General features: G+C 55.0%; 1 protein-coding gene across 1 annotated transcript; it reads left to right on the top strand.

Annotated features, from left to right (window-relative positions):
- Nucleotides 1–2,004: 2,004 nt before the first annotated feature.
- Nucleotides 2,005–9,391, top strand: TMEM92 (transmembrane protein 92). Its single transcript, XM_079797010.1, has 5 exons — nt 2,005–2,117; nt 6,095–6,117; nt 6,964–7,038; nt 7,207–7,405; nt 7,612–9,391. Exons 1-5 carry the CDS (start codon nt 2,049–2,051, stop codon nt 7,723–7,725), a joined length of 480 nt encoding a protein of 159 aa, XP_079653136.1. The 5' UTR covers nt 2,005–2,048; the 3' UTR covers nt 7,726–9,391.
- Nucleotides 9,392–16,421: the final 7,030 nt, after the last annotated feature.

The raw sequence follows: 16,421 nt of genomic DNA on the forward strand, positions 1-16,421 counted from the left end.
GCCACGCCTCTGGAGGGCTCCCGGCCTGGGCAGAGTGGCAGCGGGTGTGGTGGAGATACCCCCTCACCCAACCTTGGGTGCTGACGCAGTGAGGCCAGGGCAGGGATGGGAAGGCCTTAGAAGTCCAAGCTGGCAATGACTTCACCAAGGAGACAGCAGAACGGGCACTCTGGACTAGGCCCCCCTTAGCAGAGAGGCAGGCTGGGTACAGGGCCAGCGGCAGGGGCGTGAGGGAAGAGCTGCCTCCACCCCATGTACATTCCCCTCGCCACGCTCAGAGTCACCAAGAAATGAGAATAGAGGAGTCATTCTGTAGGGCCAGACCCTAATTCCACTTAGATCAGGAGACCAGAAGATTCTGTCCTTGGGGGCCAAAAAGGGACAAGAGATGATGAGAAACAGAGACAGGGAAAGAGGAGAGAGAGAGAGAGAGAGACCAGGGGAAGATATACTGGCAGAGAGAGACCAAAAAGTTGGTGAGAAAAACACACGTGAGACATAGGAAATCAATGGAAACGGAGAGAGAAAACCAGAGTCCTCGGCTGAGACGAACGGACTAAGGAAGAAAGGACACAGATGGGAAACAGAGGGGAACACGGAGAAATGGAGAGAAACTGAGTGGAGACTAAAACAGGAAGATGGACTGGGAGGCTTGGGAGCAGACAGGAAGTGTAAACATTGAACAGAGATAACGGGACTGGGAGAGATGAGAAACAGATAAAGAGAACAAGAAAAGGGGGTTAGAGGAGACCCGCTGTCCTTTCACACGAACTCGGGGGTAGTTTCCAGGGGAAAGCCGGATTTGAGACACAGCAGGAGACGTCTCACAACTTAAGGGCTGAGCCTGTCCTGGAGCCCTCCCCTTTCCGCAGGCCGAAGAGCAGCACCCACCCACCACCTCCATTGCGCCCTCTCCCCAGGCGTCCGGGCTTCATCTCTGCAGCTCCCGCGCTGTTCCCACAGGTCTCCTCCGTGTTTGGGCGTCGGGCTCTCATCCTGGGCCCATCACCTCCGAGACGGCATCCCACCCCGCCCATCAGCCAGCTCCCCGGGGAGGGAGCGTGGGAGACCAGCCCCAAAGTCCCAGGTCCCAGGTCCCAGGTCCCAGGTCCCAGCCCAGCGTCCCCTCGCTCCCGGGAAGTCCCGGGCTGGGCGATGCTGCCACCTGCCGGCCGGCCCAGGGAAGCACAGCACGCCTCGAGGGCTGGGGCGTGGCCGCGGAGGGTGGAGGGTGGGAATCCCGCCCCTCGGGGCTGGGACAGCCCGCGCGGGGTCTCCCCAGGAATCCGGGCGGACCAGTTCGCCGGCGCCGAGCCTCCCCTGGCTGCTGCTCAGCCCCATTTCGGATCCCGTGGCCAATCTCCAAACTCTGGGGCCTTAATTGCCCCTGTGGTCAAAAAGAGGAAGTGCACCTAGGGAGGTGGGGGGACGCGGTGGTACCGGGGCTGTGCTCCTGGTTCTCCTGCCCCAGAAGTCAGCCAGGCCGCCTCTTCCTCCCTTCTTGGCAAAAAAGAAAAAAGAAGAAAAAAAAATAAAAATGGGGGTGGGGGGCACTTTCCCCCATACAATACCCTGAATCCACTCCAGAACCTTCTTTCCCCTCGACCTCTGCCCCGCAGAAGGCCAGGTGTGAAGGGACCCCCAGTGGCCCCCCTGCCAGCACCCTCTCGCCCCCTGCCCGGCGCACACCCCCTCCCTTAAGCCTGGGCCCACTTAGGGTGGGGCAGTGGTTGGGAGTTGGGAAGGGGTAGCTTAGTAGCCTTGAACTGACCCCACAATTTTTCTCAATTAATCTCATCTACTTCCCAATGACCCAAAACCAAACCGGACCTCTCCCCTCTCCTTCCCGCCTCCTCCCTGCCCCAAGTCCGGCCTCCGGCCGTGCAGGAGCTCCGCCCCATCCCGAGGCGGGACCCCATAGGTGGAGAGACGTGGGAGAAGCCGCGGCCCGGCCCCGCCCCGCCCCGCCCCGCCCCGCCCCGCCCCGCCTCTCCTCTCCTTCCCTCTCCTCCCCTGACACACGGAAGCTCAGTGGCCCCAACGCCAGGATGTCGGACGCCTGGGTCCTCCGCCTCTTACCCACCTTGCTGCTCGGCCTGCTGGCCGGCCTCCAACAGGTGAGCGTTCGGGAGGTAAAGCTTTCGAACTTTCAGGGTCCGGCCTTTGGGGGTCTGGGACCTGCTTCTGGAGCCGGGTCACCACCTCCCATTGTTAGGGCTTCCTCGTGACCACACGCAATTAGCCACTTCCTTTCTCTTTTTGCTGGGGAGGTGCAGGTGGGGGCAGCTGAGGGAAGCCCTGAAAAGGCCGGGGTTCCTTTGCCTTGGGGGGCTGTGCAGTGACTCTGACCCTCGCCCACCCGCATGGGACACCTGGCACCTGTGTGCTGAGTGGGGACTTTGACCCGCACCTTAGCCTTGGATAGTCCTTCCCGCTCCTTGATGCGTCAGAAAGCGGGAACTGTCTGGAACTGAGGTCTGGACACCTGGCTAGCCTGTCTCCCCAGCTCTGTTTCTCCAGTGCTGGGTGACCTTGGGGAAGTCCTGGCCGTCTCTGGACTGTTTGTTTGCTTGCTTGCTTGTGCCCCAGGGGAGAGCTGGCTCCTTAGTCCCTTTCTAGGAGTCGGGGCAGAATCCCAGCCCCCTGGGGGGACTTGATCTCGCTGCCTGACCCAAGGCTGACTCGGAAATCTGTGATTCTGCCAGAGGGCGGCACGCCCTCCTCTCACACCCCCAGGGATGGGGAAGTGCTACCCAGTTCTGCGATGGGAGGTTCTGGAAACCTGTGTGTGTCTAGAAGACAGGTTTTAACCAGGCTGGCTTCCAGAACTGGCACATTCGCACTACGGCGCTGACTCTCAGGGCCGCTTTGCCCCTGAAGCCCTGGTCCTCCTCAGTCACTTGACCCTCAGTTTGTGCCGTAACTAGGCTGAGCATCCTCTTGTTGATTCCTCCCAACATCTTCAGGGGGCAGGTGCTGCTAATGTCCCCAGCTCACCTGTAAGTACAGCGTGAAGTCATGCTCTGATTAACAACGGGTGTAAATGCTCAGAAGTGCGTTGTTAGGTGATTTTATCGCGGGAACCTCATCGAGTGCACCTACATGAACCTAGATGGTGTAGCCCAGTGGTCGGCAGACTGCGGCTCTGTTGACTAATGAGTTTGCCGACCACTGGTATGGCCTACTACACACTTAGGCCGTATGGTACAGCCCAGTGGTCGGCAAACCGCGGCTTGCGAGCCACATGCGGCTCTTCGGCTCCTTGAGTGTGGCTCTCCCACAAAATACCAGGTGCGGGCGCGCACGTACAGTGCAATTGAAGGAGTACCCTAATTAAGTTAACAATGTACCTACCTATATAGTTTAAGTTTAAAAAATTTGGCTCTGAAAGAAATTTCAATCATTGTACTGTTGATATTTGGCTCTGTTGACTAATGAGTTTGCCGACCACTGGTCTAGTCTACTACACACTTAGGCTGTATGGTATAGCCTGTGGCCTGTACAGCATGTAACTATATTGAATCCTGTAGGCAACTGTAACACAGTGTGTCTGTGTTTCTAAACATAGAAAAGGTACAGTCAAAATACAGTATAAACAATTTAAAAAATGGTACACCTGTATGGGGCACTAACCAGGAATGGAGCTTGCAGGACTGGAAGTTGCTCTGCTGACTATGGCATCACTAGGCAACAGGAATGTTCAGCTCCATTAGAATCTTACTAGAGGCCTGGTGCACGAAATTCGTGCACGAGTAGGGTCCCGAGGCCTGGCCAGCGATCAGGGCTGATCTGTGGGGCAATAGGTGGGGCGATTGGGGCCCCCGCTTGCACATGCCTTGGCTAACCTGGTGCTGCCCACTTGCTGGCCCTGTTCCCCCACCGCCACCAGTCGCCTCCCTCTGCAGGGCAACCGGCAGGACAATCGGGGGGGGGGGGGTGGGGGGGCCCCACTCGCACTCACCTTGGCTGGCCTGGCACCACCCGCCGCCACAGGTTGGGGCCTGCGGGCTGGAGGCAGCTCCTGCGTTGAGCATCTGCCCCCTGGTGGTCAGTGCATGTCATAGCATCCAGTCGTTCCACAGGTTGTTCCACGGTTTGGTTGATTTGCATATTAGGGTTTTAGATAGATAGGTAGGTAGATAGATAGATAGATAGATAGATAGATAGATAGATAGATAGGACCACTGTTGTCTATGTGGTCTGTCATTGACCGAAACATGCTTATGCAGCACATGACTGTAAGCTGAGGTTGCCTAAGATCATCCTGACGCTTGATAGAACTCAGGCTCTGGACCACCTCAGACAAGACCACCCCCTGGTATATGGGGGAAGAGAAATCTGAGCGATCTCCTACCCCTCCCAAACAGGAACTCAAGGCAAACTTATTAAGCTGTTCATATCTGTTCTGCTTAGCTGGGGGCCAGCAGAGGGAGGAGGGATAGGGCCTGGGATCTGAAGGGGCTGCCACTGAGTGTCTGCACCCCTGGGTTTTGCCCCAACTCTGCCGTGGCCCCTCTGTGCTGTGTGGCCCTGCCCCTCCCCGGGCCCACTTGCCCCAGGGATTCATTGCTGCTCCAGTCCCCACGGTCCGAGGCTTGTGAGAAGCTGGTACTCACACGGGACTGAACACAAAGGGGGAATCCGTGCAACTACCCTTGGCTGTCAGTGGTGTTCTTAGCTTCGCTGCTGTTGTCATTAGCAATTGTAATGTTACTGGAGTATTTCAAAAAAAAAGGTCTAAAGATAGGATGGCCTTACCAAAGTTAACTTCTTTTTATTTTATTTTATATTTTTATTGATTTCAGAGAGGAAGGGAGAGGGAGAGAGAGAGAGAAACATCAGTGATGAGAGAGAATCATTGATCGGCTGCCTCCTGCACGCCCCACACTGGGGATTGAGCCCCAAACCCAGGCATGTGCCCTGACCAGGAATTGAACCATGACCTCCTGGTTCACAGGTCCACGCTCAACCACTGAGCCATGCTGGCCGGACTTAACTTCTTATTCTTGAGTCCTGGTTGTTTGTCCCCGGGAAGCTGAGGTGACATAACCTCCCATTCCCTACTGTGTTCCCATCGCTGCTTTCCTCCCCACACCCAGTCTGGGAGTGGCCAGGAAGAAATGAAGCCAGGTCATCAATGAATGCTCTTTCATTCTGCCAATATTGTTGGGTTTTCAGCAGTAACGAAACAGACCGAAATCCCTCCCCTGTGGAGTTTATGCTCTACCCAGGAAACACACAATTAACAAGATAAAGGAACATATGTGGTATGTTACATGTTGATAAGAGCTATGCAGAAACGTTAAGCGCAGTGAGGGGAGGGGACTGCTTTGGGGCCGGTGATGTAACTTTAAGTAAGATGGTCAGAAAGGAAGGTGCTGCGGCCAGCCTTGCAGATACCTGGGGGAAGAATGTTCCAAGCAATACACATCATTGCTATTAATTGGGTGAAATTCTGGACAGACACCTGGGTGCCCCACAGAACTAGTGCAGAAGAGCTGCGGGGAGAGGGGCTGGTTCCAGAGAGGAGGGTCGGGCGGCTTCAAAGAGTGAGGAGCCCTGCCAGGCGGGGGTCTGAGGAATGGACGGGGTTCAGCAGACCACGAAGGCGTGAGGAAGAGGGCCTGGCCTGCCCCTCCTTGTCGGTGTAAAGCAGTGGGGTGTGTGCAGGGAACTCCCAGTGGGTGTGTGTGCAAGAGGGGAGAGGGCGGCTAAGGCTGGTGGCTGGGGGTCAGGGCCCCAGGGAGCCCCTGACAGGGGCTTCCAGCAAGGTTGTGGGTCATCAGATTTTTGTGGGGAGTGACTCTGGTGGGCAGCAGGAGAGTTTAGCGTCCTGGACTATAGATGTAAGAGGGCGTGAGCTTACAGACTTGGGGAGCAGCGAATATGGTGGGGGGAGGGGAAGGAGAGGAAGGAGAGCTGGGGGCCTCCAGACAGCGGCCGGGGCCCCCATCATGGACCTGGGGGCATGGCGGAGTAAGGTGGAGAGCAGGCTTGGGGGAAGATGCTGCTCCACTGGGCACCTGCTGGCTGTCAGGTACCTGGGCAGCATCTGAGTTTATGACCCCTAACTTCTGCCTCTTTTCTTCCACAGGCTGCAGCCAGATGTAGCCCCTTGTAAGTCTGGGGTTTGGGCTATAACTTCCAAACTGGGGAGGAGGCACCCCAGACCTGTCCTGCCTGCCTTCATGGGAGGGAACAGCACATCCATCACCCTCACCCTCTCCCCTTCCAGCCAGAAACCATCCCCACACACCCCTACCCAGAGAAGGAGACTCTGCCCCTCCCGCTCCCCACCAGCCACCCCAGGGGGCGCTTCACACCGTGGACCTGCTGAAGCCGAGTCCCCCTCCTTCTTACTACAGCCTCAGGCCCTCTCCCCTCTGAGGGGACCCTGGGAGTGGGGGGCAAACTGTGGGACCTTCATATAGAAATGCCAGGAAGCCTGAGCACCTGGAGAAGGCGGGTGGTCTGTAGGCGGGAGAGTCAGCCCTGGGTGTGGCAGGAACACCGGCTCCTTCCCCCTCCTCCTCTGTGGGCACCAGCAAGGGCTCGCTGCTGCTGCTGCTGCTCCTCCTCCTCCTCCTCCTCCTCCTCCTCCTCCTCCTCCTCCTCCTCCTCCTCCTCCGTTAGCTCCTGGACACTCCCCACTTCCCCTCTCTCCACCACCACACTCAATCCCCCACAGATCGGCAGGACACTCGGCAGGACACTCGTTACACCCATTTTGTAGATGAGGGAAGTGAGGCCCAGGAAGGAGCCTGACTTGGCCCAAGTGCACAAGGCCAGTAGTGAGATGCCCGTGGACCTTGGTTCCTCCCACTGAGCCCAGAGGGGGCCCCTGCCCTCACCCCACGAGGGGCATGGCTCATGTCCTGAGTGTATGGGTGCGTTTGGGGGAGACTGGGATTCTTCTGCCCCCCCACCTTGGTAACAACAGCCTCTCTCTGCCCCCTCAACAAGCACCTGCCCTGAAGGATTCAAATGCTGCGGTGACACCTGCTGCCGGGAGTATGAGCTCTTCTCCGGGCCCATTAGGTGAGCCCAGGGCCAGCTCCTCTGGGCACAGCCCTCCGAGGGGCCTGGTCCACACAGGACAGACTGGCCTTCCTGGCCTGGGGGTGGGTGCCGGTCCGGGGAGGGCGGGAGGGAGGTGTGGCGGGGATGGCTGGAGGCTCAGGGTGATGGTGGTGGTTCCTCACCCAGGATCTTCATCATCATCTTCCTGACCTTGATGCCCATCATGTGCATCTGCGGCCTGGCTAGGCGCTTCTGCCCCCACTGCAGAGAGCAGGAACCGGACCCCCGGATGGATCACATGAGGCCCCCAGAACGGCCCACCGCACCCCCCACAGAGAGGGTCACCGCGGTGTCCATCCCCGAGCCCCCACCCTCCTACAGTGAGGTGGGTGTCTATCCTAACCCCTGCCCTGCCCCTTGGCTGCCTGCATCTCCCTGCTGCCGGCTGTCAGAGCAGCAGTGACGGTGGAGGCTCCTTACCCCGGCGAGCGTCCTGCAGCGGCATTGGGTCACCCCTGTCCCTGGTACACGCGGGTGGCAAGGCCAGTGCCAGGCGCTGAGAAGTCTCTGTGTCCCCGCCTTTCCCTGCAGATTATTCTGAAGCCAGACCTGGGCCTGCCCCCCCTGGAGCCGCCCCCTCCCTACAGCCTCAGGCCTGAAGAACATTCTGGGGTCCCCAGAGGCATTGACAACCCAGCCTTCTGAACCACCTCCTGCCTGGAATCCTGCCTCAGCCTCCTCCTTCCCGACACCTCCTGGATCAAGCCAGAGACGCCTGGGACCCCGAAACGCCCCCGCCCAGCCTGCTTCCTCCCTGGATTTAATTTATTGCTTTTCCTGCCCCCGTCCCACCCCAGCGGTCTCTCTTGTCCCAAAGGCTGGGCTGGAGCAACAGTGTCCAGCCACCCCCCCCACCCCCACCCAAGTTAGAGGCTGCCCAGAGGGGACTGGCAGTAGGATGGGCGGCTCTGAGGGGTGGAGAGCGCCCCGCTTCTCAACCGGACAGCGGCTCTGAGATGTGAAGGACACGGCGTCCCGAGGGGATCCGACCTCCTGAGCTCTGAGCCGGCTCCAGTTCTACCAGAATAGAGAAGGCCCCACTCCGCCCCACCCTACCCCCCGGCACACTACTCACTAAATTAGCTCGTTGCTGCTGCTGAGAATCTGCCTCTGGCTCTGTGTGCAGGTGAGCCCAGACTCTGCTGAGAAACTGTGAGGGGGGGGGGGGGGGTTGCCATTCTGCGCCCCAAATCCCACCATTGATGAGTCTTCGGGGACCGTGTTGACAAAAAGCCTAGGAAGACCGTACATGCGGGGGCCACCCTCCGGGAGAGGATCTTTACAGATGCTTTGACTTCCCGTCCTTGGAGGTCTCTGGGTGCTCAAGAGCCTGGACAGGTTGCTGGGGTGGAAGTGACCGGCGTGTGGTTCCACACCCCATCCTCCCACTGCGGTCCTGGGGAGTCAGAGCTCAGCTCCCTGACTCGCGCCGTGGGGGAGGGGAGCCAGGAGGCTGGCCATCTGTAGGGCGGGGCCTCCCCAGATCAGCCTCACCCTGGAATCTCCTGGAGGGCAGACCCACCCTTTTCTTCCAGTCCCCTCGGTGCGGTTAACCCTTCAGAGGAAAGCATTGCAGCACAGAGTGTGCCTGGGGCTGGGTCCCAAGGAGTCTGTAGCAGAGCTTGGAGTTGAGAGCCTAGCATGGCGCATGCAGAGTGAGCGAGAGCATGCCCGGTCTCGGGGCTCCGGCAGGGCTGGGCTCCTCCTCTGCACACTGACCTTGCAGCCCAGGAATGCTGGCCTTCCTCCCCGGGCAGAGGGCACGGCCGCAGCGCTGGCCAAGCTCCTGGCAGCACCCGAGGTGGAACTGGCCCTGGTGTGCCAGCCAGGACGGCTCCTCCAGGCCTCGCCTAGTCATACCCAGCCTTGGGGCATCAGGACCCAGGCAGGGGCAGGCGGCAGGGGGCATGGCACAGCCAGCCCCCAAAAGGCCGGGAATGGGGGCTGTCTGGCAGAGAGTTCCTGCTTGAGGCGGCCTCAGAGGGGGCACAGTTGTAAGGAAGTTTTTTACTTTGTATGCTTTATCATTGTTTGTATTTTTACCAAGAGCAAGTATGGCTTTTACAAATTTAACAAAAGATTTCTTTCATGGAATCAGCTTTGGAAGTTAATAAAGACTCACCTTGTGAACTTTGATCGGCAGTAATTCCTGTATTATCAGCCCTGCTATGAGGAAGAGACTAGAAGAACTCAGACATGTGATGCACACGTGACATATATGTGACCCAGGGAATAGATACACAGTGGACATGGGAAAGCCTGGACACCACCAGGCATGTGAGGGCATGTGATGACCGTTCGTGAGACCTATGCAGGACTGACCGGCACGCGGTATATATAGGATGTCTGGCTGGTTGGGTGGGTGGATCAGCAATTTCACAATGACTGAGAATGTCATTCCTTTTGCTTGGTTTAACAGTTCAAACCCAATGAATGAATAATAAAAGATGGAGTCACTTCGCCTGGCCAGCCAGTGGCTGAGTGTCAACCTATGAATCAGGAGGTCACAATTCGATTCCAGGTCAGGACACATGCCTGGGTTTCAGGCTTGATCTCCAGTAGGGGGCGTGCAGGAGGCAGGCGATGATACACTCTCATCATTGATATTTCTATGTCTCCTCTTCCTCTCTGAAATCAATTTAAAAAAACATTTTTTTAAAAAGATGGATTCACTTGAATGAATGAATGATCACCTGAGTGAGTGAATGAATGAACAAATGTGAAGATCTGCCATCAGACATTTGTAAAGTTACTAGTACATACAGCTTGCTTAACACCAAAAAGGTGGTCCTTGCGTCTGTGGACTTGAACTTCTGCAGGGGACTCCCCAGATGACTGAGGAGTGCAGGAAAAGCTGTGCACAGGGGCATGCTGGGTGATGGGGGAGGGCCTTAGGCTCCAGGGTCAGAGAAAGGAGGAGAAGGGAGCTGTTCGTGGGGGGAAATTGGGAGGAGGATGACACCAACAAGAATCTAACCTCACCAGGGGACGGAGTTTCAGAACTCCAGCTCCCGAATGTTCGTTTCTGCCCCCAGCACCTCCTATCTCAGTTGCCCTGTCTGTACAATGAAGAGGTTTCCCCCTTCTAGCTCAGATAGGGTGTTTCCCAAGTTGGGAGGGAAGAGAGTTCAGAGACCTCTTTGACTCTACAGCCTATCTTCCGTTCCACCTCAGCCACACCCTCAGATGGATACACCTGATCTTGTCATCCTGATAACCTCAAACCTCCCACACCCTGAACATCAGCTCCCATTCTTCCAGTCCAGATACGGAATTAGCCCCATGCCAGCAACTCCCTGAGCCCACGGAGACCTCCAAGCCACTGGCCTTAGCCCCGCAGCCCCATCAGCCAGGTCCTCGGGGCCTGCCTTATCCAGCTTGGAGGCCTTGATCCAACCTGGTCATCACCACCCGGAATTTCACTCCTTTACCCTTTGCTCCATCGTACTCACCTGGCAAAACCCCGAACTCTGGTTGAAATCAACTTTTGCTCAAGAGCCAGCACACCCGGGCGATTGGACTCCAAAATCAAAATGGTGACTCTCAAGCGGCCCCCCAGCTTCTCCATCATACTTTGCTTCCTCCCGCTTGGGAGACTAAGTCATGCCTTCCACTCTCCTGGGTCTCCCACAATCCCGGCCTCAATTTCAGCTGGTGATGGCACCACATAAGTCAAAGAAAAAAATGGATGTAATCACGAGAGAACCACCCAACTCCCCCTGCCACCCCCACCCCTGGCAACCTCTGGAAGCCAAATCCCACACTGCCAACTGGATCCCACCCCCTCCGTCCTTCTGAAGACCTCACTCCTGCAGGTGCTCCCACATCGGCCATTTCCCCCTCATTTATTGGACTTTTATTGTCCCCTGGACATAAAGATGCCCCATCTCCCAGCTTGGAGAGGCCTTCCCTTGGCACTCTCATGGCCTCTGTGCGTGCGGCTCCACTTCCTCCTCCCCGTTCGTGCTCCATCCCGCTCCAATCAGCTCTTTGTCTCCGTCATCGTCATTACGGGCACTGGCTCTTGTTCACATCATCAGTGACCTACATCTTGCTGAAGCCAAAGCTCAACTCTCTAACCTCGTTTACTGTCTGTCAATGGCCTTTGACATACTTGGCCCCTGTCTCCTTTCCTGAGAACCTTTCCCTGGTGGACTTCCTGGTTTTCCTCCTACTCAGGGCTGCTCCTTCTCAGGCTCCTTCCCTCCCGCCTCCTCCTCCACCACCTCTCAGTGGTAGCTGACCCCGAGGTGTCTTCCTTGATGCTCTCGTCTTGGTCTTCATTCATTCCCGCAGTGGGTCTCACCCGGTGCTGTGGCTTCATAGACCCTCTCAAACCTGTATTGTATGTCTGGCCAAGACTTCGCCCCTGATCTCCAGACTTATATATTTAACTTATATTTAACCACCTGTCACCTCCACTTGGCTGCCTAACGAGCATTTCGCAGCCAGCACTAGCCTCTAACTTCCCTCCACCCCACCCCAAATCCAGGCCTCCCCAAGTTGTCACATCATAAATAAACGGCACCACCAGCCAGCCAGTTCGTTCAGGCCAAAACACTAACTTAATTCTAATTTCTCTCTTTTCCTCACCTGCTCATCCTGCCTCCAGAATAGACTCGTGTCTACATTTCTCCATTTCACAGTGACAGCCCTGAAGCTAACTAGCCTAGGCGACCCTGAGGACAGCCCCACTGGTTTCCTGTCCCCACGCTTGTCTCCTCCTGCCCCCTGCAGTTCGTCCTCCATACTGCAGCCAGGGAGGTTTCCCTGAAGCATAAAGAAGACATGTCATTCCCCTACTCTAAGGCCTCTGATGGCTGCCCACTGCACTCGGAATAAACTCCAAACCCCTGACCTCCGTCTCCTCCCTTCTCACTGCATGCCGGCCACAGTGGCCTGCTCTCGGGGCCTTGGCTGAATCAAGTCTCTCTGGCTCTGGGCCTTTGATGGCTTTTCTGCTTGGAAACCTCCCCCACCCACTTCTCTCCGAGTCTTACCCATCATTCCGATTCCAGCTGTCACCTCCTCACAGAAGCCCACCCTGACCACCCTGCACAGAGTAGCCCCGTCAGCCCCACTCTAGGACCCGATGCTGTTTTGTGACCTTCACAGCGTGTCCCAGCGCTGCAAATCGCCTTATTTACTTACACGCTTACCTGCTCACAGTCTGTTTTCTCTCTCTGGACCCACCCTCCTCCGGGATGGGGATTTTCCATTTCACTGCTGGGTTCAGAGTCAAGGACAATGCCTAGCACCTGGGAGGTGTCTCTCTTTGTTGACTCAGTCCCAGCGGCCACAATGGCCGGGGCCACCTTGAAAGCCCAAAAGTTCCTGCAAGAGAAACACCCGGGAAAGGAGTTTCTTGGGCCTTGCAAACACCCCTCGGTGCCACCTGTGGATGCTGGTTCTCCATCCAAAAGGAGTTATTGTGCTCTTTCTTTCCCTCTCTCCCTCCTTTCCTTCCTTCTCCCTCCCTTCCTTCTTCCTTCCTCTCTCCCTCCCTTCCTCCTTCCTTTCTCCCTTCCTTTCTTCTTCCTTCCTTCCTTCCTTCCTTCCTCCCTCCCTTCCTTCTTTTTTTTTTAAAAATATATATTTTATTGATTTTTTACAGAGAGGAAGGGAGAGGGACAGAGAGTTAGAAACATCAATGAGAGAGAAACATCGATGAGCTGCCTCCTGTACACCCCCTACTGGGGATGTGCCCGCAATCAAGGTACATGCCCTTGACCAGAATAGAACCCGGGACCTTTCAGTCCGCAGGCCGACGCTCTATCCACTGAGCCAAACCGGTTTCGGCCCTCTCTTCCTTCTTTCCTTCCTTCCTTCTCCCTCCCTCCCTTCCTCCCTCCCTCCCTCCCTCCCTCCCTTCATTCATTCCTTCCACCCTTTCTCTTTTTCCCCCACTGAATACTTGGTGAGCACCTCTCACATGTCAGGCACTATTCCAGGGCCTGGGTAAAGAGGCCCACGAAACAGATACTATTCCTGCTCCCACAAAAAAACAGATGCCAGTCAAACAAGCCCACAGTGAATGTGTGGTCACTGTCTGGTCTAAGCGCTGGGAAGATAAAATGCCCATATTGTGTTAGAGAACTATGGTGGGGTGGGGGGACTGCTTTAGATTGGGTGGTCAGACATGGTCTTTCTAAGGAGACGGTGACATGGAACTAGTTCCAGAAGCAAGAGAAGTAGGCAGACATGAAAGAACGGGGAGGAGAGTGCTCCCGGCCAGGGGCCAGCACCAGCACGTGCAAAGGCCCTGAGGATGAAAGGAGCTCGGTGGCTCAGAAGCCTTAAAGGAGACCCCGCCCTGTTTCAACATCCCCAAGATCCTCAATGAGGCTGTATTCGTTTCCTAGGGCTGTCAGACAAATAACCACAAGCTGGCTGACTTAAAACAACAGAAATTATTTCCTCACCGTTCTGGAGGCCGGGAGTCGGAATCAAGGTGTTGACAGGGTTGGTGCCTTCTGGAGGCTCGAGGGAAATTCCATTCCCTGCCTTCTCCTGGCTTCTGAGGGCTGCCAAGCCGTCCTCGGTGTGCCTTGCCTCCTGGCTGCCCTCGCTCTCTGCCTCCACTTCACAAGGCCTCTTTCTCTGTGTCAGCGTGTTCTAAGGACACTCTTCATTGGAGCGAGGGCTCACCCTGATCCAGGACAGTCTCACCTGCAGATCCTTTCCTCAGGTTCATCTATAAAGGCCCTTATTCCAAATAAGGTCACATTCTGAGGTCCTGGGTGGACATATCTTTGGGGGGATGGGGGGGACACAATGCAATCCACTACAGAGATATTCTCATCTGGAAGGTCCCTCAGAGATTCTCTGAAACGGCATATCGCAAACAGCAGCATATCTTCGAATATTCTGGAAGGTGTTTTTGAAAGGGGGGGGGGGAGTGGCATTCTGTGTTCGGGGAAACCTGGGAAATGCTGCATACACATCTCCCAGGGGAAGAGCCACAGTTCGCCCTTAGCCTCTTAAAGGGCCGAGGAGTCCAGGAAAGGAGCCCCCTTGCCGTGCTCTAAAGCAGCATTGCTCTAGTTCAGTGGTCGGCAAACCGCGGCTCGCGAGCCACATGCGGCTCTTTGGCCCCTTGAGTGTGGCTCTTCCACAAAATACCACGTGCGGGCGCGCATGTACAGTGCGATTGAAACTTCGTGGCCCGTGCGCAGAAGTCGGTTTTCGGCTCTCAAAAGAAATTTCAGTCGTTGTACTGTTGATATTGGGCTCTGCTGACTAATGAGTTTGCCGACCACAGCTCTAGTTTATTTCACCAGGAAACCGGTTTTTCCTTCTCATAATCCCGGCGGAATTTTGAGACCCTATCATCCTGTGGAATTTTGAGAGAAACGCTTCGTCTTACTGTGGATGAGATGGTCAAGTCCAGAAAAGAGAAGCGATCATCTAAGGTCACAAAGCTGGCAGGGTCAGAAGTGGGGTTTAAAACTCAGGCTCGTCAAGATGATGGAGAAGGAGAGCCCACGAGTGAGTGCCAGGGGTTAGGGGTGATGTGGGGGAGGAAGGGGGTGTGACTAGAGTAGCCGTCTATCCCCTGAGTGCAGCGGAGGGGGCACCAATGGACACAGGGTGATGAAAAGACATAGAATTAGACACCCACGTTGTGCCAACGCCAACTTCCTGATTTTGATACTGTTTCTCGCCATCGCTGCCTCTTACCTAACTTACCGATGGGGCGTTGCATCAGATGCCACATTGGAGAGACACGGGGCAAAGGGAACTTGGGACCTCTGCACGGCCTTTGCACCTTCCTGTCAGTCTATCATTCCTTCAAAACAAAAAGATCGCCGAAACCAGTTTGGCTCAGTGGATAGAGCATCGGCCTGCGGACTGAAAGGTCCCGGGTTCGATTCCGGTCAAGGGCATGTACATTACATTGGTTGCGGGCACATCCCCGGAGGGGGGTGTGCAGGAGGCAGCTGGTCGATGTATCTCTCTCATCGATGTTTCTAGCTCTCTATCCCTCTCCCTTTCTCTCTGTGAAAAATCAATAAAATATATATATATTTTTAAAAAAAGATCTTTAAAAATCCGTTTCCTGCTTCCAGGTTCAAGGGCTTTTGATGGGCTTAAAATAGAGCAAGTTTCGGTTCAGTTTGCACCCAGTGCCCAATACAAAGCGCCGTGTAGTATTGCTTCGCAGGGTTTGCGGTTTGTTTGAACTGCAGTCACGTGGGTAGAGAGGGCTGTCATTCGCACACGTCCTGCTGCTGTGGTGAGTGCAAGGTCGGAGGGATCTTCTCCTTCCTTCACACCTGACTACACCTGACCTGGGCTCAGCTCGTAGCCAGGAGTGTGGCCCCTGATCTCGCAGAGACGCCGAGCCAAGAGGAAGGGGACCTTGGCTTCCGCAATGAGAGTTTCCTAGTCATCTAGATAGCCCTCCGTGGGGCAGGATTATATAGTTATATTTATGCTCTAGTCATCTAGATGGCCCTCCGTGGGGCAGGATTATATATTTATATTTATGCTCTTTGGCGAAATGTAAACTTTCTGTACAGAAACAGGCCACTGGCTGGATTTGGCTCAGGAGCCATAGTTTGTCGACTTCTGAACGAAAACGTACAAGTCAGTCTTATTTTTCCACCGCTTATCGCCTCCCCAGCTTCTTCATGCAGTTGGTTGTTTTGTTGTTGTTTTGTTTTCCCAAATGTTTTATTGTGGTAAAATATACATCACATCAAACTCACATTCTTCACCATTCTTAAGTGTACAGCTCAGTGGTAGCAAATACACTCATGATGTTGTGCAACCATCACCACCATCCATCATCGTGACTCTTCATCTTGTAGAACTGTACCCATTAGTAATAACTCTCCATTCTCTCTCTCTCCCTCACCCCCACTTCCCCACCCCTGCTCCTGCTCCTGGAACCCCCCATTCTACTTTCTGTCTCTAAGTACCTCATATAAATGGACACATACAGTATTTGTCTATGGGGTCTGGCTTAGTCACGTAACATAACATCCTCTAGTTTCCTCCATGTTGTAGCATTTGTCAGAATTCCCTTCTTTCTTAAGGCTGAATAATAGTCTATCGTACGTGTGTATCACATATTGCTTATCCATTCATCTGTACACTTGGGTAGACTCCATGTTTTAGCTATATCTTCTTGCTAACATTTTGTTAATATATAATGTTCTTCTTTGTCTCTTATAACCTATTTTGATTGAAAGTCTTTTCCCCCCCTGATATTAGTGTAGCCAACTTTGCTCTTTCTTGGTGACTATTTGCATATAATATCTTCTCTATGCTTTCACTTTTAATCTATTTGTGCTTTTGAATCTCTTATAGACAACATATAATTACATCACATTTTT

Source organism: Cnephaeus nilssonii, assembly GCF_951640355.1.
Source record: "Cnephaeus nilssonii genome assembly, chromosome: 19".
Classification (NCBI taxonomy): Eukaryota; Metazoa; Chordata; class Mammalia; order Chiroptera; family Vespertilionidae; genus Cnephaeus; species Cnephaeus nilssonii.

Coding starts and splice junctions, on each gene's coding strand:
- TMEM92 (XM_079797010.1), top strand. CDS start 2,049: ATGTCGGACGCCTGGGTCCTCCGCCTCTTACCCACCTTGCTGCTCGGC. Junction 2,118..6,094: donor TGCTGGCCGGCCTCCAACAG/GTGAGCGTTCGG, acceptor TTTCTTCCACAG/GCTGCAGCCAGATGTAGCCC. Junction 7,039..7,206: donor CTCTTCTCCGGGCCCATTAG/GTGAGCCCAGGG, acceptor TTCCTCACCCAG/GATCTTCATCATCATCTTCC.